At 44.7% G+C, this 18283-nt stretch overlaps 1 protein-coding gene across 1 annotated transcript in view; it reads left to right on the top strand.

Annotated features, from left to right (window-relative positions):
* The window catches only part of SETBP1 (SET binding protein 1), a gene marked incomplete at its 3' end in the record, with an annotated part of 246062 nt that overhangs the window by 29495 nt on the left and 198284 nt on the right, over nucleotides 1–18283 (top strand). Inside the window, 1 exon segment of the mRNA XM_082013439.1 lies at nucleotides 4275–4358. Coding sequence (XP_081869565.1) covers nucleotides 4275–4358 — 84 coding nt within the window.

Here is an 18283-nt window from a genome sequence, read left to right as displayed (position 1 = left end):
CATGCTGGAGAGCTGTTTTGGTGGTGTAAGACAGGAGAGGAAGAAAAGGGAAGAGGCTGCGAAGCGCTGCGAAGCTCAGCTTCACAAAGCTCTTTCAGAAAAGTACTTCTGCACGAAGAGCCAGGCTGCTTCAGCTGCTGAAACGCTGATAAAAACCTTGGGAGGGCCACCCTGGAGGAGCTGCTCTTCCCCAGGTTGCCCCAGGCCAGAGCTCAGTTACCCTTTCTGCACCTCATGTTTTCGTCGGTTGGTGGGGGACACGTTGGGGGTATTGTGAGGCAGGAGAGATGGAGAGAGCAGCTGAAAAGAGGAAGTAGCTGAAAGCCAAGGTGAAGTTTGGCCAGTCAGGCCTTCCAGGAGCCACGTGGAGATGGGTCGCGCCAGGCCCTCGAGGATGAGGCTAGTGCCAGTATTCTTGATGGCCGTTGCTCAAAACCAAGGAAGGCTGAAGGGAACCGAGCAGGTCAGAGCCCCGCTGGACCTGCCGGTGGCTACAAGGTGTACGGCCCGGTGCCGCTAAGCCGAGCCCACCCCTTGAGCTGATCTTTCCCACTGCAGACTTGGAAGAGCAGGAGGAAGATGGGATCCTCTGGTTGATTCCAGCCAGCTCTTCCGGAGCACAGAGCCTGGCGGCTCCGTGGAAGCCCGTTGGTGCCATGTACGTCGCGTCTGACTCCTTTAAACCGGGCTGGCGACTCCACGCGGGACCTCTCTGAGCAACACAGCAGCGCTGGGGTCCTGCCGCGGCCTCCGGGTCTGCGCCGGCGGCGGCCTGCGCGAGCTCCCGCGCCACCCCCCGCAGCCGCTGGCGCGAGGTCGGTTGTGACCAGCCCTCGTTTCACTTCTGGGTGACGCAGTTTGGTGTTTCTCGACCGCAGGCTGTCAAAAGTGGCGACAGATCGGCTCCCGTCACCTGTGCGGCTGAGGTAATGAAGCCTGTTACCGTTATTATCTTTCTTTATCTGCAAGCTTTGGCCGACTGCTGGAGCCCGCTGTGCCGGGAGGAGGGTGAGGCCAGCGGGACTCCCTGTAAAAGTGGGATAACGGGACCTATGCGCTTTGCTGTTCAGTGCTTCCCGAGGAGCCATCTTGCCCTTTGCCTTGGGAAGGGGGATGTCTGATGACGGGTGGGTGCCAGCAGAAGGCAAAAGCGAGCTCCTGCGTGGGAAAGCCTTGTGCCTACCTGCTTCTAAAGCAGAGCAGCGTGTCAAGAGCGGGCAGCACAGCGTCATGTAGTAGCAATACATCTGTGAGCTTTCAGGATCACCGTGCTCCTCCCCAGTCCTGTTATTAAAAGGCCACGAAACATGGAAGTGATGCCCCATAAATTAAGACCAAACATCTAGAGTACGCAGTGAGATGAAGCTCCTCTCTTTCCAGTGTTCTCCTCTCCCTCCCCGTAAGCATCCGGCACTGCTGGACAAAGGAGGGAGGGATATATTAGGAGGCAACAACCACAGCAGGATAGCTCCAGCGAGGTGTTTTAATTTCTTAACAAAGTCCTTGGGCACTAGAAACTGTAAAATAACATACAGATAAACAAACAAAAACTCACTGACCCTTAGCACCCTGGAGGGCTCTGTTTCAGATCGCTGAATAAAAGCTGAAGTTGCATATGCATGTTTAATGTAACACAAGGCGTGTGCTGCGGAAAAGAGTGCTTTCTTCTAATCTGGTTCCAGACAGAAGCATCCAAACAGAAGCCCCTTTCCCTATCCCCACTGAACTGCTTGGTGTATGCGAGGAAACCCCTGAATGACAAGGCCTCCATCTGCTCTTGAACGGAGTTGCGACTGGCTGCAAATGTTGTCCATATGCTTTTTTTTTTTTTTTTTTTTGCCTTTCAGCTTATCTGCCTAATGTTAGACACCTATCCCCAAATTAAGCATCTGCTCATGATAAGCTTTCCTAAAAAAAAAAAAGTGGAGGTAGTAGCTAATTCAGGCGATGTGCATTAGGAGAGTTGCATCTGCAGCTGGAAAAGGAGGTGGGATTGTTCATCCAGTGCACTGCTTGCATTTGCTTTTTTAGGGAATGGAAGAGCCCCTGCATTGTTGTACTGTCAGGGAAAAAGAAAAAACCATCATGTTTTGGGTTCATATTCCGCCTCTGCTCTTGATTTTCCAGGTGATTATGGGCAACATCTTGCAATTTCTTTCTGCTAAATAAAGCTGGTGATACTTCCAGCAGGACAGGAGAACATGGCCATGGTTTGCCAGGAGCTCAGGTTGCATGATAGTATGTCCTAGAAGCCAGAGAAGCGTCAAAAAATGGGAATTTTTCTTTGGTTTGTGGTGTAAAAAGGGCTGGAGTATCTTTTTCAACATAATGACTTTGCAGTGGATACTGGGACAAGGTGACCGTCAGCAAGTCACGTATGGATCCAGTTTCCTAAACACAGTTGTATGTTGTTTCTATAGGCACCCTAAGGTATCCTGGCTGTCCACCAGCTGCCTGTTAGGAAATGTGTGGGTCTCCCTTTAGTTCCTTTTCTCTAACCTGTCTCGTATGCTGTGGGGTGTCTAGAAAGTCTCCTTGAGACAGACGCGTCTCTCCCTGTGCCTCAGTTTCCTATCTCTAACATAATAATTTAATAAAATTGCTTTAGATTTTAGTTCAATCACTTCTTTCTGGGGAATGGTTTTTGAATTTAAGAGATTATGGACTAATTGCTGAAGGGCTGTAGTAATGGGGCAAGAGCAAAATACCTTTGATAGATGAGAGTTGCAGGCAAAGGATGCCAATTGCAAGTAGTCCCCTGAAACCCTCAAAGTTTGACAGGTTGCAATCAGCAACCCAAACATTGGGCATTTTGGTTAGGAATCAGGTGTAGGTACAGCCTTTTTAGTCTTTTTGTTTTCCCAGCGTCTCTTTTGGAAAGAGGAGAAAAGATGATTCTTACACATTATCTGACCTTGCTGGGACTTATGAGATGCTGGTGTCACCAAATAAGAGACCTCACCACACCTGGCAGGTTGCAGGCTCTCCTGAGGTGACCAGAAGTTTATCTGCCTGTTTGTAATTCCTGCCACCAAGGGTCATCTTTCTGCTGTGCCCTGACATTGAGCAATGGCTGCAATTCCTTTTAATCGTGCCCTTTCCCTTCCTCATCATTTAGGGCAGAGCGCTTCCACTTGGCTAAACTCATTAACTGCTTTAATGTTGAGGTCTTCTTTTCCATATAAATTCACCCAGCTGAAATCTCGTGACTCTCCACGGCTGCACACAAGCAGATTCTCTCTCTGTTGCCCAGCAGATGCTGAGAGTGTTTATTTTTTAGCTGCGGACAGCAAAAGTCTGAAAAAAGGCAATGTCTTTTTGTGTGTGTCTATGGGACAGCAAGTAATTGCGATGGGTTTGTGGGGACTCAGTTGACTGTGTTACTGTTTGAGCTCAAGAAGCATTTTGACCAAATCTGGAATCCCAGCCCCTTTCTGCCATGGTGATTTTATCAAGACGTCCAGATCTGATAATCTCCAAAAACACTTTAGTGAAGAACCAAAGCAACTCAAATAATCCCCAGAAAAGAACCACATTAATGTGAGGGACCTTGCTGCTCAGATCACGCTCAGTTAGTCTGATGGGTTGTCAATGAAAAAGAAGGTGTTTGAGCTCAGCTTATTTCCCAAACTGTTGTTTATAGGAAAAGGGAGGGTGAGGGGACCCTATTTCTTTTTTAATCTCCATTGGTCCCAGCATGTTATCAACACTGTAGGGTCTGCGCCAGCAGTGTTGGGTGAGGCTGGGCTGTTGAATTCCTGGAAAGGACTTGCCAGGGGTTATATGGGCCAGTTGGCCTAATGAGGGCAAGTCACACCTATAGACTTTATTTCACCAAATCTAGCTACACTAGAAGCAAGTAGGCCCTAATGTGGTAAGAGTGAACAGAAATGCTGGTGTATGAGCTTTATCTCAAGTCACTCCAGTTTGGTAATTGTACTCTCTGAGCATGATAGATTTGTTCCTGTTCATGTATCTGTATGAAAAAATTGGGTTAAAATAACCTGTTCCTTTTCAGCTTGGCTTGCCCATATTCCCACTGTGTTTTTCTACACACCTTGCTTTCCTTCTGCCCCTGTCTATGTGACATCCCTGATGCTGTGATATTGGCCTTTGGGGAAGTCTTCTTGGCAGCTTGGGAGCTACCCCACTGTGGAAGGGTCCACAAGCTTCCCTAATGCCCTTTCTTGCCCTGCTTCTGGTCATAAATACAAGCTTTTTGGTCTTCAGTGGTTCAGATTGTGCTGATGTTTTTCTTGCCTTATTTCTTATAGGGAAAAGTCATTGGAGATGCAAAACTGCTCATGAGTTGTGGTTGCAGAAAAGGGAAAAATGCTCAAGTGAAAGACTCAGATCAGGTCAGTCAATATGTACCTTAACTGGTGGAAACAAAAGAATGTGTTAACATCTGATTGAATTGAACTGTGCTGTTGCATATCAGGGTTCCTGGACACAAACAGAGTCCTTGGCATGGCTGACAATGGTACAACATTAATGTTTTTGTATTTGTTATTTGTAGAAAAACCCTCAAGCAAGATCAGGGATTCATTGCACTGGGAGTTGTTAATGCCCTAGCCTGACTTATTCCCATCTGCTTTATTTATTCATGAATCCTGTTTCTTTATAAAAATCCACTCCAGGCAATGTCTTTCTTAAAGAATATTGCAATTCCATGCTGGCTAAGTGCATGCAGCTTTTGGTCTCATACTGTAGCTGCCTGGATGGGCAATAGTTACAGAGAAGTTTGCCATTTGTTGCATGCTTTTGTTCTGAAGATGACACCATCACAGGAACATTCTTTTTGAGGTTCCTCATGACAGACAAGTAAAAACTTGTTCACAAACCGATGGCCAGGTTTCAATATTTATTACTTGGAATGAATGGCCCCTTATTCTAAAAGTGGTCAAACTGACATCACTGGGACCACTTGTAGGGTTCAGTAATGGCCAGTGAAGTGGCCTGTGCTCTGAACGACAGCCAGCTGGTGGTCTCCTCCTACCTCCTACCATTTTGCACTTATTCAGACCAGCCAAGTTTGTCCCTGTCAAAATTTTCAGTTGTTATGGCCTTTTGGTTTCGTAGTTAAAGAGAAGTTTGAATCCAGAGATCATTCTTTCCAAAGAGAAAACAAAATTTGATTTGAGCAGAAACATTTTATAAATATTGGGACATCCAATGTTAAATGTAGTAGAATGAAGCTGTTGATCTCAAATATCAAATAACTTTGCTCTTTAATGTACCTTGTGAACAACCTGTGACCAGGTGTAGACCTGAAGCAAATTCAGTGTCCACAAAGCTGTGGGGACTCTTCAGTAATTTACTGATGGGAAAAGAGGTGAATTCTCAGGAGGAAGACTGTTTTTCATTTTCAACATGCATGTTCATCAACTCTAATTAATAACAATGTCTGTGAGCTTTGTTTTGTTAATGTCTGAGAAGATCTGAGAACAGATCTATCTGTCCTGTGGTGGGCTCTGTTGTGAGGAACATTGGTCACACTTACAAATGCTTTGTAGGATTGAGTCTTTCATTGATGTTGTTTTTTTTCTTTAATTAGTATTTTCAAAACAACAAATTCATTGTCATGAGCTATACTGTCAATTCACCGTCGAGACAAGGGTTCATATTACTTTTCTTTAAAGAATAGCTTCCCATTCTCTCAAATACAAGCTTAATTTTCTCTTGTTGTGGTTCCAACACATCAGGAGAAAATTCATTTAGAAACTAAATGCTTTTACCAATTTTAGTCTTTTGTATTTTGACATACGCTGGTTGAATCATTCTCCTGATTTACAACAGGGCTAGAGCAGTGTCAGACTGCTTGTAGCAGAGATTAAAAATCAAAAGGGAACATCTTGATTGCAGAGAGTTTTGCAAACCACTGTCTCTAACGAACCCTGAGTGTTGGACTTCAAGTCCAACTCATTGATAGCAATACTTCAGTTATAGAGTAGGCATTATTTTTTGGAGGGGGAAAAAAATATCCCATTCTCTTTTATGATTTTTGGGACAGTGATAAATTATTCTTTGCATTTGGTTACCTTCTGAAATCTAATTTTTGATGTCTAGTGATGTGTTGACCATCTCAGCAACTCTTTTTTGCTGTATCAGCATAAAGTATTGGTCAAATGCTTGCTCCAGAGGCTGTAAAGCTCATTTGTCGTGTCCCTGGCAGGATCCTGCCAGTATTTCAGGGGACAGGAGAAGGATGGGAAGGAAACTAGTACAGGAGGGTGGGTGACAGTGTGGAACATTTGTCTGTGAATGCAGGACCTCAGCTCAGCTTATAAATTATCCCCTGGGCCTTGTAGATAAACACAGACTTCTATGGTGACATCGGCTGGGAAAGGCAAACACTTGCCGACGATTGTAGGCTAATCCTTCAGGACACTAATTGCCAGAAAACCAAGGAAGCATTATTTTAGGAACAGCTTGTTTCACTTTGTGAAGGGGAAAAACACTGCACTGGATTTCGTTTTGTTTGCAGAGCTTTACCCCCTCCTCCTGTGCCCTGTCTCAGATTTTAAAGATTTACCTTCATTATTGTTGTTGGGGGCTTTTTCTTTCTTTTTTTAGGGTCTTGCTTTGTGTTTTCCTGTGATGCCTCTGTAAAGTTGTGTGAAAATGCAACTTAGTTTTCATTTTCATGAATGTACGTATAAATAGGTATGTGGTTCTTATACCATTCACTATTTAAAGGTTTGGGACTAACCAGCTACATTTTTGGCTGAATTTTTGTTAAAGGTGGTGCTCTGCAAAGGTTTTATTTCTTTTAATTCTTTCAAGTCAATTTAAAAACTTGCAAAAAGTCCTAGACACACTGCCCCATCAATGAAAATCCCCAGCCGAACCAAGTCATGACCCCATTGCTGAGGATTTAAGTTACTGGCGTTTCTCCAGTATGCCTCTAAAAGAGAAGACACCTTAACCTCCTTGACCTGAGTTCTACTTCCCTGAGTCTGGAATCCAAAGGCAGATATCGGCGTGGTATTTTCCATGGTGCAAGTCACCAGTATGTAAATCCTGTCCCTGTCACTGTAGAGGGCAGGAGTCCAAACAGGCTCACATGGGTCTGGGATTTCACAACAGTCACAAGAAACCCAACCTTCATGTTGGATTTGCACCAGAGCAGGAGAGGGACTGTGGTCTATGTTTTGTGGCCTCCCAGTCCAAATCAAACCCTACAAGATGAGGTGGAAGGCTAGGCTTTGCAATATAAATCCCACAAAAGCTTTGAAAACCTTGAAGGAAATACATCTGAGTGTACTGAAGAACTACAGTCCCATCCTCCATGGCTGGTCTTGATGAAGCTTTGGGTCAGTGAAGCAGGATGACAGAGAGGAGTCCCAAAATAAGGCCACCTCTTGGCAGCAAAGCTCCTGTGTCCTTGGCTGCCATTGGCACCGTCGCCAGTTGTTTGTGTGCTTTGTGGGAGTGAAATGCATCCGTGCTCCAAGGCCCAGAACCAAGTTTCTGCACTGCAAACATCCTACTGTAATTGTAAGGTTCATACACACTCTTCAGAGTGGTTATTAGTTTCCCAGTAATTTATGCCTCCCCATAAATTATTATACTGTTGCTTATTATTTGAGGTGCGTTGTTGCATGAGAATGGCAATCTTGGACTAAGATTTCTTTGTGCTAAGTGGTATATTAACATAAAGCAGGAAAGATGGTTCCTGGGGCGTGATATCATTTGTGTACTTTCTGAGGGAAACAAAATGTCACTTAAAAATAGGAGAAAAAATGCGCGTATAGATAAATAATGTGCATATTAGAGGTATGCATAAGGTTGAGAACCAGAAGTAGCAGAGCATTCCATATTCTCAGCACATGCAGCTCTGCCTTCTCAGGGTTTAGTTTTACTTGTTTTCTGTTGCTTCTCCCAAAAAGTAGGCAGCTCATTGATGTTTAACTGCTCTTACCCTTTGATTTTTTTCTTTTTTTCTCTTTGCTTAACTTTTCTGGTGGCTCGTGTGAGCTCAAGTGTTACTGAGGAGTCAGATCCTCCTGTCCTTCCGTGTGTTTGGTTTGGGTTTTAATACGACAAGTGTATGCCGCCTGTGGAAACGGTATCCATGCTGCAGAGTAATTATTTAGTGAATGGTGGATCCAGTTCATGTTGGCAAGGATCAGATTAATCATTATTAATCATGACCCCTCCGACAGTAACCTCATCCCTTGCCTAAGTGCTGCTCTTTATTAAGAAGTAATAGCTATTAGGGGATGTCTGGGCCACTGCTCTCGTTGCACCGGCACAGGGCTCAGGACTTCTGGCAGGAGGCAGAGGAACTCAGTTCAAAATTAAAAATAGACCCACATGGTCCAGAAATGAAATAGGCAGCTTCCCCTGTGAGCTTCTTCGGCCTCATCTGAGTGTCCTCCTTTCCCCTAAAAACTCCCGAGAGTTTGCCTCTTTCCAAAGGTTGAATGCGGTGTTGGGCATGAAATAGTCGCTCTGATGCCTTTTTATTGTCTGCTTGATTTTCTTTTTTAAACTTAGGTAGATCCCAGTATAGCCTAATATAGGTGCCGTCCTTGCAAGAATAAGGTTTTAAGGTCTGTTCTAGTGGTTGTAACAGGTTTCAACAGCAGACAAGACTGCAGGTGAGCTTAGCTCTTTGGGACTCCAGTTGTACCAAGTAGACCCCAAGCCAACTACATTTTTTGAGGATTTCTGGATTCTTTGAAGAAGCACTGTGCTGTTGAGATGAGGCGTACAACACTGTTCACCTCGTGCACAAAGTTGTGAGGTGTCCAGCTTCTCTTTCCAGGTCACTGGACTAGGGATTGCAGGACTGTATGTACATATATATATATAATAGAATCATAGAACAGTTTGGGTTGGAAGGGACCTTTCAAGGCCATCTAGTCCAACCCCCTGCAGTGAGCAGGGACATCTTCAACCAGAGCAGGGTGCTCAGAGCCCCGTCCAGCCTGACCTGGGATGTTTCCAGGGATGGGGGATCTACCACCTCTCTGGACAACCTGGGCCAGGGGTTCACCACCCTCACTGTGAAAAATTCCTTCCTTAGATATAGTCTAAATCTGCCCTCTTTTAGTTTAAAACCATCACGCCTTGTCCTATTGCTGCAGGCCCTGCTAAAAAGACTGTCCCCATCTTTCTGCTAAGCCCCCTGTAAGTCCTGGCAGGTTGCAAGAAGGTCTCCCCAGAGCCTTCTGTTCTCCAGGCTGAACAACCCCAACTGTCTCAGCCTGTCTTCCATCCCTCTGTTCATTTTTGTGGCCCTGCTCTGGACCCGCTCCAACATATATACATATATATATCTCAAAATGTATCTCCTTACCATTTGTGTCACCAGAGATCTTCTGAGAGTAGACAGTAATTTAATTCATAATTATTCTGGTTTTCCTAGCAGTACAGGTTCTTTTTAAGAAGGTGAGGCAGTGTTATCAATGGATGTCATCATTATTTCAGCAAAGCACAATGACTTAAGTGCTGGATTGAAACCAATCTCCCCAATCCCCCCACCCCCCAAAATCCACCTTAATTACATTTTTAAATGTTTTTATCAACTGTATGGAAGTTCAGGACAAAACCCTTTAGAAGAGCAGAGGAAAGAAAAACATCTTTTGTCTCCATGTAGCTCTTCGATACCTGGAGCGTAGCAGTAGAAACTTGAAGCAAACCTGCCACACTCTTTTCATCTCTGCCAAAGCTGTGGTGGGAGTAACATTGTTTAATGGTTGAAGGAATTTATTGAAGAATAAAAGTACCAGCAAAGACAAAGGGACCAACTCAAATTATCTGGTAAACCGCTGTCAAATTTTACGTGCTCAGGGCTACCAGTAATTTCCCGTCTTAAAAAAGCAAGGGGGGAGCTTGGAGGGGAGAGAAGGAGGGTAAAAATTGTATAAATAAACCCACCTCTTTAAATAGCTAACTGGCCTGGCCTGAACTGTGTCGGAGCTAAGATCCTTTGGCAGCCGACGCTGTAATATCTGTTGAGGGTGTAGCAGAGGGCTGAGACCAGGTTCTGGAGGATCTGCCTTAGCTTCGCTGGCTCTCCCTTGCATTCTTCCACTTGTCAGCAAGAAATGCACTGAAGCACGAAATGAGGGAGTGCAAAGGCTCCCACACTCCGTCTGAGCAAGTCTGGATCACACCCCCAGCGTTAATGTTTTTCTCCGCTAAAAGAAATAAGAGTAATAAAAATAAATTAAAGCATTGGCTAACTTGGGAACATATGGGTGGAAGAAAGCAGGAGGAGAGAATTGGGGGAGTGAAGGTATGCTGTCCGCCACCTCCTGCTCCGAGTTTATGGCAGAGTTGGAATCTCTGCTTGAGAAATCATTGGATTCTGCATGGGTTATAAAAAAGCTAAAACAAGAACTAAAATACGAAGAGAGGATGTTAAAAGTCTGAGGTGTCTGGGCAGTAAAAATATTTTGTTCATTGAATAAAGCAGGCTAGGTGATCATACAAGGAACATGAGATTATAGGAAACTGTCCTAGATCATCCAGTCCTTTGAGATCTCAGGGGACTGTTATATATAGCACCACTGATAAACACATCCCTTTTGGCACTGGTACCTATTAAAAGCAAACCTTGTAGCTCTGCCATTATGCTCATCCCATCAATTAATCTTTTACTTTCCAAAATACTCAGTCATATAATACCTCTGCATCTTGTTCCTGCTGCCAGATCAGTGTTTTTCCCCGCATGATACGAGTGTTGGTCTCAGCAAGATGGACCACCTTTGCTTTTCTACTCACCCACTACAATTTTCTTGCTGCTAGTGGTGCTGTAGGGGGAAAACAGTTCCACGCGGTGAACCAAAATGCTGTGGAAAATTTAATCTTAGAAAACTTTTTTCAGAAGCTAGAAATCTCTTCCTCTCAATGCGATCTGATTGGGAACAAGAGGTATTTGAATGAGAGACTCACCAGCTGCCTTTTCTCTGGACCTCCCAATTTCATACAGCAGTTGTGTGTTGGTAATTGCTGAATCTAGTGCTAAGAATCTGTGTTCCTGGTGGCTGGGAAAGTTTTGGTTTCATTCATCTGTTGTGTAGCATTGAAGCAGTTGCGAAATGGAAGTTAGGTGGATAAGCCCCCATCCTTTGGATTTATGTAAGTTTTGGAGGGATGATGTTATGAAAGGAACTTCCTAAATATAAGCCTCTGAACAAAAGAGATTGAGGTTATGGGTGTCCTTTGCAAGTTCAGCTGTAATAGGTTTGTGCTGCAGTGGGTTACACCTCCCTTCATACAATGCCATTGGTGAGCTGACATTTCTAATGACCTTTTATAATCACCTATTTCCTCTTCTCACTCATTTTATGAATAGTCTTGTAGTCACTTCAAGAGTTTCCCACCTTGTGGTCTCCTTTTACGTTCATATTAATTTCAAAATGGGTTGGGCTTCCTGTAAAGTGTAACACAGTGTAGACTGAAGTTCAATAGATCCTTTCCTTTCTACAGGAAGGGGGGGACCAAAAACCTCCTAGTGCCCTTTTTTGCAGGAAAGCCTTCAGAAATGGCAGTCAGCAAATTGCTTTTTTTTTTTTCTTTTGAGGCAGTTCTGAGCACATGCTTTAACACAGAGCCCTGCCCCTGTTGAAGATGTAAAACCTAGGGCTCTGACCTTTTCTAGTGAGTGATGAACCCATGGCACTTTCCCTCCTGAGTTGGAGCATGTGAGTCCTGGCGATGATGTTTTGTCCAAGCTCTCATTCAGGGTATGTATTCTGCCAACTTGTCTTGACCCTGCGCCTTCAGTGGGAGAAATTATTCTTCCATTCCTGCCCTAAATTGCTGTGTACTGCCACCTTGCACTGATGGGTCCTTTGTTCCACCTTGGAGGTAGGTTCATTTTGGTGGTAGATGAAGGGAAGCTGTACGGTTTTGAAAAGCAATTTGAGAGCCCTCTGAATGAAAAGTGCTTCACACATGAAAAAATTAGTGTCATCAGTTGTCATCGTCAGCCTCAAATCCTGAATTTGAAAGGGTCATTTATACTCCTCAAAGGCAAACACACAGCAACGTGCTAAAAGTGAACTAAAGCAGCCGAAGAAAATGCTGTCTCATGTCATTTCAGGCTCTGCAATCCCAGGGAGCATTAATAACTATTTTGTTGTTTTCACTGATCTCTCTACACGGCTAGAGAGGGAAAGAGTTGGAAGAGAGAAGCTGCACTGCTGAGCCGCTCTGAGTAGTCCCATGCCCTCCACCTTAGCAGCTTACCTGTGGAGAGGAGACTCAACCAGTGCAGGGACAACATGCAGATGAATGAGGAAAAGGCACAGGTGAAGACTTGGACTTGTCCATTTGGTCATGATATAGTAAGGACCATCTTTCCCCATTGCTCTCCAGTGTTCTCGCTGCATTTGCTGCCTTTCCCACTCTGTCTTGTTCCCATTTCCCCTTAGCAGATGCCAACGTGTGAAGACACCAGGGCAGGGTCAGTATCAGTCAGACACCTTTTAGATGACAGATGCCACGTGGATCCAGATCCAGATCTACTCTGAGGTTCATGCAAACTGCACGGCCTGCTCAGAGCCGCTGAGAGCTGTGAGGTGCAAGGAAAGTGCAAAGGCTTTGTGGAGGGTGGCAGATGGAGAGAAGGACCCGCTCATTGGTTGGAGTGTTGTGCTTGCAACTTTGTGAAGCACTTCACGCCTATCTCGGCATGGGTGCAAGATGCTACCCAAGCAGAATGGTGGCAGTTTGCACCCTCCTTTTACTCACATTGTACCAGAGTCAATGTCAAGACAAGATGAAATTCAGGTCCTAAAACTCAGCAGGTCATCTGTCTGGAATTGTACCCAGTATGGTTGTTCTGTATTCTGCAAATACTCAGTCATGACATTGGTTATTAATGGGAAATGTATTCAGTTGAATTTTCTAGCAGCTCAGGCAAAGACTCTTCCTCATTTTCTCACGGGAACCTGTTCTGTTGTTGGGTTGACCATGCTGATACAAACATTTTTGCACTGTTCAATCTAAACGGTCTTTTGTTCCTCATATCCTTTTACTCGTTGTTATATCCCACTTCGTGAGTTTCTTGTTCGTGCATGTGAGTCTGGTTTGGTGAGAGACAGTAGCAGCCTAAGTGTACCTTGGGTTTAAAGTTTCCTTATATAAGTCAAATCAGTTTTTAAAACTTTACCTCCTGGAAACCACTCAGAAAGCTCTGTCAAATAAAACTGTAAGCAAAGTGGTCTTTATAGAAGAAAAAAAAATGCCTTGTGCAGGGGAGAAATCATTCAAGCTATAGTTTCAAAGTCTTTATGGCAGGTGGAAGAAGAAGTGGTTCAGTGTCTACAGAGCCAGCTCACCCTTCAGAGATGCTGGTTCAGTCCCTCAGTCTGCCACAGGTTTCCTACACAACTAAACGTGTGATTTAATTCCCTCAAGACCTCACCTCTCTCCATAAAGCAATGAAAGCAGCATGAATATCCTTCATGTTAAAGACTGGGGAGTACCTGGATATTAGCGTGGTGTAGGTCTTGACTGAGGCAGGTTAACATTGGCTTGAAATATAGCATGGCTCCTACTAACATCCTGACAGAGAGATGTTTTATTCTTTTTTTATGTCGTATCTTAAAAAGAACCAGACAAAAATCTGATCTAAAGTAGGAAAAAAATAAAAGAAAAAGCCATATGATTCGCTGCAGGACTAAATCCCCTCTGCAACTGGTTCCAGCCTGGAGAATATATTCACAGCTGGCTTATAAACCCTCCAAACCAGACAACATAACCTTAACTAACACAACATTACTAAGGCACTGCTGTAATGGGATCATTCTGCTATGGCTCATGGGCACATTTTAAGTGTCATCAATTTAGTCTACAACTGGAGGCTATTAAGCGCAAAACCATTTTAGCAACTGCATCTTACGTGCCGGAATGATCGAATATTAATGGCTTTTCTTTTGTTGAGAAAAAATACAGAGAAGAAAATGAAAAGCCACAGGAAACCTCACTGTCCTTCCTCAGGTAGTGAAGGTCATTTTTGGAGGGCAGCAGGATCAGTCTAGCAGCTGAGTATTGGTGTAGGCGGCTGGGAAATCAGCTCTCATTCTCCAATGTCAATCTGTTCTACACACATAGCCAAATTATTTCACCTTAGTTTTCCTTTAGTCTTATTTCTTCAAGGATGCGACTTGTTTGACTGAGTAGTTATTTCACTCCGTTGTTGGAACAGGTTAGACTCTACCTGCACAAAATTGAGACTGAGCAACTAGGGAGAAGCTGTGAGGGATGAGGCCCTGTCCCACCAAAGATGCCCATCATGATTATTTTGGTAGTTGATGTCAAGCCCTTTAAAAAGAGCTCAAAATGGTTTGCAGCTGAGTGGGAAATGTGATTAGCTTGCTTACCCTGAAGCTGAGGTCTGAAAAGATGATAAAATTAACTTTCCCAACCATATGTCCTCAATAACCTGGGCTGCTTGGTGCCTTACTTTGTCATATTGTAGGCATGGGAAACCTGTGATGCTGAGGTGATGCAAAAGTTTCCATTTGGATATGGACAGTTGTGTTTTCTATAGGTGTTACGGGTCAAGACTTGGGTAAATGTCCTGAAGGTGCCTGAATATCCATGTAAACAGGATGACAAGGAGATTGTAGCCACTTTCCACGAATTGTGTTCCCTGGTGCTGTAAGGTCGGAGCTGTTGTAGGCTTTTTGCAAGGCACTTCTATGGTTTGACTTCAGATGACTATCTGATGAGTTTTTGAGGCATCCATACCTCCCTCCACTGACTGTGTCGGGAGCGAAGGCTCTGAGTTGAACCATGGCTACCTTCATAAGGAAGCCAATTGAAGTAACTCTCTCAGCATCCTCCCTAGAGGTCAGTGGTTGCACTTAGAAAAACAAGGGAATGATTCTTGATGAATAACAGCCTGCAAAAGCTTTTATATTCTCTTTTTGTCATTATCTAATCATGCTGAAGAGGCTGCAAGGTGAAGGAACTCTCAAGCTTCATTTTCGAGAAGCTGCTAGGATGAAGACAGGACATTTCAAAATCAATACTGAAGCTTGTATTCCAAAGAGCAAATGGGAGAGTCATTATAAGCTGCTTTACTTCTCATCTCTAATTCCCCATATTCATAACTTAAGCCCTGTCATTTGGATTTATCCTCTGTGGCCTGCAGTGACACCAGGAAAAGTCTTTCTTTTTAATTCTGTGGCGAAAAAATAACAACACTGCAGGGTAGGATCATATCCCCACAGAAGTTTAGGGCTTAAAAGTTTCATGTTGGGCACCGGATTTTGCCATCTTCTCCCTCTCCCGTTTGTCCCCCTCCTCCGCTATTATACATCAGTCATCCTCTTTCCTAGAGGCTAGGATACAAACAGTGTAATCCCAGAGAGAAAGGATACTGATACAGCCAATCCTGCACGTGACTGTTGCTCTGCCCTTGGAGATGCCATCGCTAGATCTAACGATAGGCTTTTGCTGATGGGAGGTTTCAGCTAGGCTGGAGAAAGCAATAGAGGCGGTAATCGAAGAACCCAGCTTTGCTGTCATTGTGTGATCTGTTGTATCTCTATCCACTTGTCCTATTTTAAGTGGCTTTCTGAACTTCTCTTCCCTTTATTACTTCTTGGTTTGTCTTATCTTGGCACTTACAGCATCATAAATACAGTTTCCTCACTGGCAATATTTTTAATTATGACCCAGAAATGAACCTTAGACCTGACTCAGCCAACCCAACTGAACTATTTGAACTATTTGTAACACGTAAAGGATTGGTGTTGAATTAACTAATGACTTTAAAATAAGGAAGGCTTCCTGTATAGGCTGCTTTTTGGAGAAAATACCACAATCTCAAATGCTATTCTGTAAACGTCTTTCAGAAGAGATTTTTGGGTTTGCTGGAGTTTTTTTTTCTTGGTTTGGAAGTCAGGAATGTGTTTAGAAGAGGTGGTGTTACTCACCTCCAGAAAAATCCCACAAGAGTATATTCAGGAGAAGCTCATGAACAACGGTTGACTTCTGGCAAGTCTGGACCGTGATGGATTGTTCCAGCAGCCCCATCTCCCTGCTCCTGTGTTTATTGAACCGGACTTGAGATCACATGATATTCTGCTGGCAAGTTTGGGAATGAACTTTGCTGGGAACCCAGTACTTTCTCTCATCTGCTAAGCCCTTATTAAACACCACTATTACTTTTTCTAACTCCCCTCTGGACTTTGAATTACACTGCAGTGAACATAGCACACGTGAGTAAGAGCTTAAGGTCTTGCTCACTTGGGTGGTCCCATTAAAAAGACCAGGTTTGCTGTCTTGGCTGCAGAGCTATTCCAAACATTGCTGCTATTTTTCTTCCCCCAGCATTTCTCACCTGCCTTTTTTTTTTCCCCCCTTCTTTTTTTTCCATACCCAATCTGTTAATATGCGTTTTAACCAGTTAACTTTGGAACCAAAATATTAACTGCATAGGAGGCAGCTTTTCTGAAGGTTCATAAAATATGTATCAGAGCTGGGAATATAAAATGCTCCCATTTTGTAGCAGACAAAATGTATAAAGTGCTGAGTGAAAATTGAGAGGGACCCAACTTAAACCTTTGAAAATCGCTGCCAGTTCCAATATGCTGTATTTATTTTGACATGGAAGGCTCAATCCGGTCCAGATGAGGTCATTTGGTTGGGAGCACACGTGTCAGCGCAGAGCCGGGAGGGATGGAAGCCTCCGGGATGCTTCGGCTCCGAGGCGTTGAGCTGCCGGGGAGCAGCAGTGGGAGTAGGGCGGGCAGCCCGTCTACGTGTTGATCCTGGCATCAGAGCGTGACGCTGGGGTGGAGGTGTTGTAATGTTTAAGTTGATTTCTTTTAAGGCAGGCGGAACAGTGTAGCTTTTGTATCCTCAGCTGTTTGCTGGGTAGGGTAAGTGGGGGCAAAGCTGGATGTGCTCTAAGAATTTGGGGACGGGGGAATGTGTTTAGGTAGGGGTGCCTGCAGTTACTCATTCCTATGCCTCCACGTGGCAGAGAGCCTGTTACTTCATTTGCCCAGCTCTATTTTTCAGCTTGCTGTATGTAAACCTTGCCCTCTCAGCACCTGATACCTGCTCACCATCGTTTTGCTTTCCCCTCCATCTGCTCCCGCATCTTCCCTCACTCCTCTTGTCAACAAGATTAATAGCTCAGCCATTTGTCTCTATGAAATTTCACTTTTCTCTCCTGGAGCTCCATCTCCACCACTTGCTGCTCCATCCCAGCAGGTAGGAAAGGCTCCTGTGCCCTCCTCAAGAAGCCCCATCCTCCCTGCTCCCCCCTCCCCGCCTCTCTGCCAGCAGCCTGTTTGCCAACACTTTGCACGAGGAAGCTGCCTCTATAAAAATAAACCGTGCTGAAATCTGAGAGACAGAAACCACGCCAGCCTCACACTTCATTATTGGTAATGGCAACCTATTTGATTTCCATTTGCAAACAGTAGCCTGCATATGTTCCTCACCATGTAGCCCTTCTCCCTGCACTGTTTTCTGCACAAATCCAGGTTCCCCGTGCCTGGTGCTTAGTCTGCTTTGTGGTTTGCTTGCTTGGAACCACAGACACCCCTGCTTCACAATTAAAGTATGAAAAAGCCTGTTAAGTGACTGACTTAATTGCCTGGTTACTCACCGCCAACACAAGGTTGCCATCTGCAACAGGCTTGAGCCTCTTCTCCCACTTCTTTTACCTTTGTAAGATTTTTTTCCTGGCGGCCGGCTTTTATTGCTGATTTACACCAGAGAAAGCCAGCAGAGAGAGATCTGTATTTCTGTTTCTTATCCCCAGCGTGCGCTGCCACGTGGGCATTGCGTGGGGTCAGCTGCCCGGCTCCTCCAGTGCTGCCCTGCTCCTACGGCATAAGCCTGGACTGAGGATTAGGATGAAACTTGATTTTCCAGATGTCTCTATTGGGGGGAAAAAAAAAAAAGGAAAAAGATGAAGGGAGAGAAGTAAGATAAACCAAGCTTTACATCAGCAGGGTGAACGCTGTGTTGCTGCCCCTGAAGCCCACGTGAGCTGTGGGTCTGTTTCTCCATCGCACACGGGGATGGGGCTCTCAGCTGGGTCCTAGAAGAGGTGACAGTGGCGAGGGGCCACTGGGAGGGCTCGAGGAGGGGGGATGCACCCAGGGCCCAAAGCGGAGCTGCCTGTATTGACTTTCACTCGATTTACTGGAGCAATTGAGTTTGTCAGTGAAACGCGAGACGGGCTCAATCAGCTGTCACACTGAGCCACTCCTGTCACTACTGTCAATAGCGTTGAGTTTCTGATCCTTTCTCAGATTAGCTCTGCGCCAGAACATCAAATGGAAAGCTGTTT

The sequence above is a fragment of the Phaethon aethereus genome (genome assembly GCF_964289735.1).
Source record: "Phaethon aethereus genome assembly, chromosome: Z".
Classification (NCBI taxonomy): domain Eukaryota; kingdom Metazoa; phylum Chordata; class Aves; order Phaethontiformes; family Phaethontidae; genus Phaethon; species Phaethon aethereus.
Note: the sequence above shows the minus strand (reverse complement) of the source record. Positions and strands in the feature narration are given on the sequence as shown.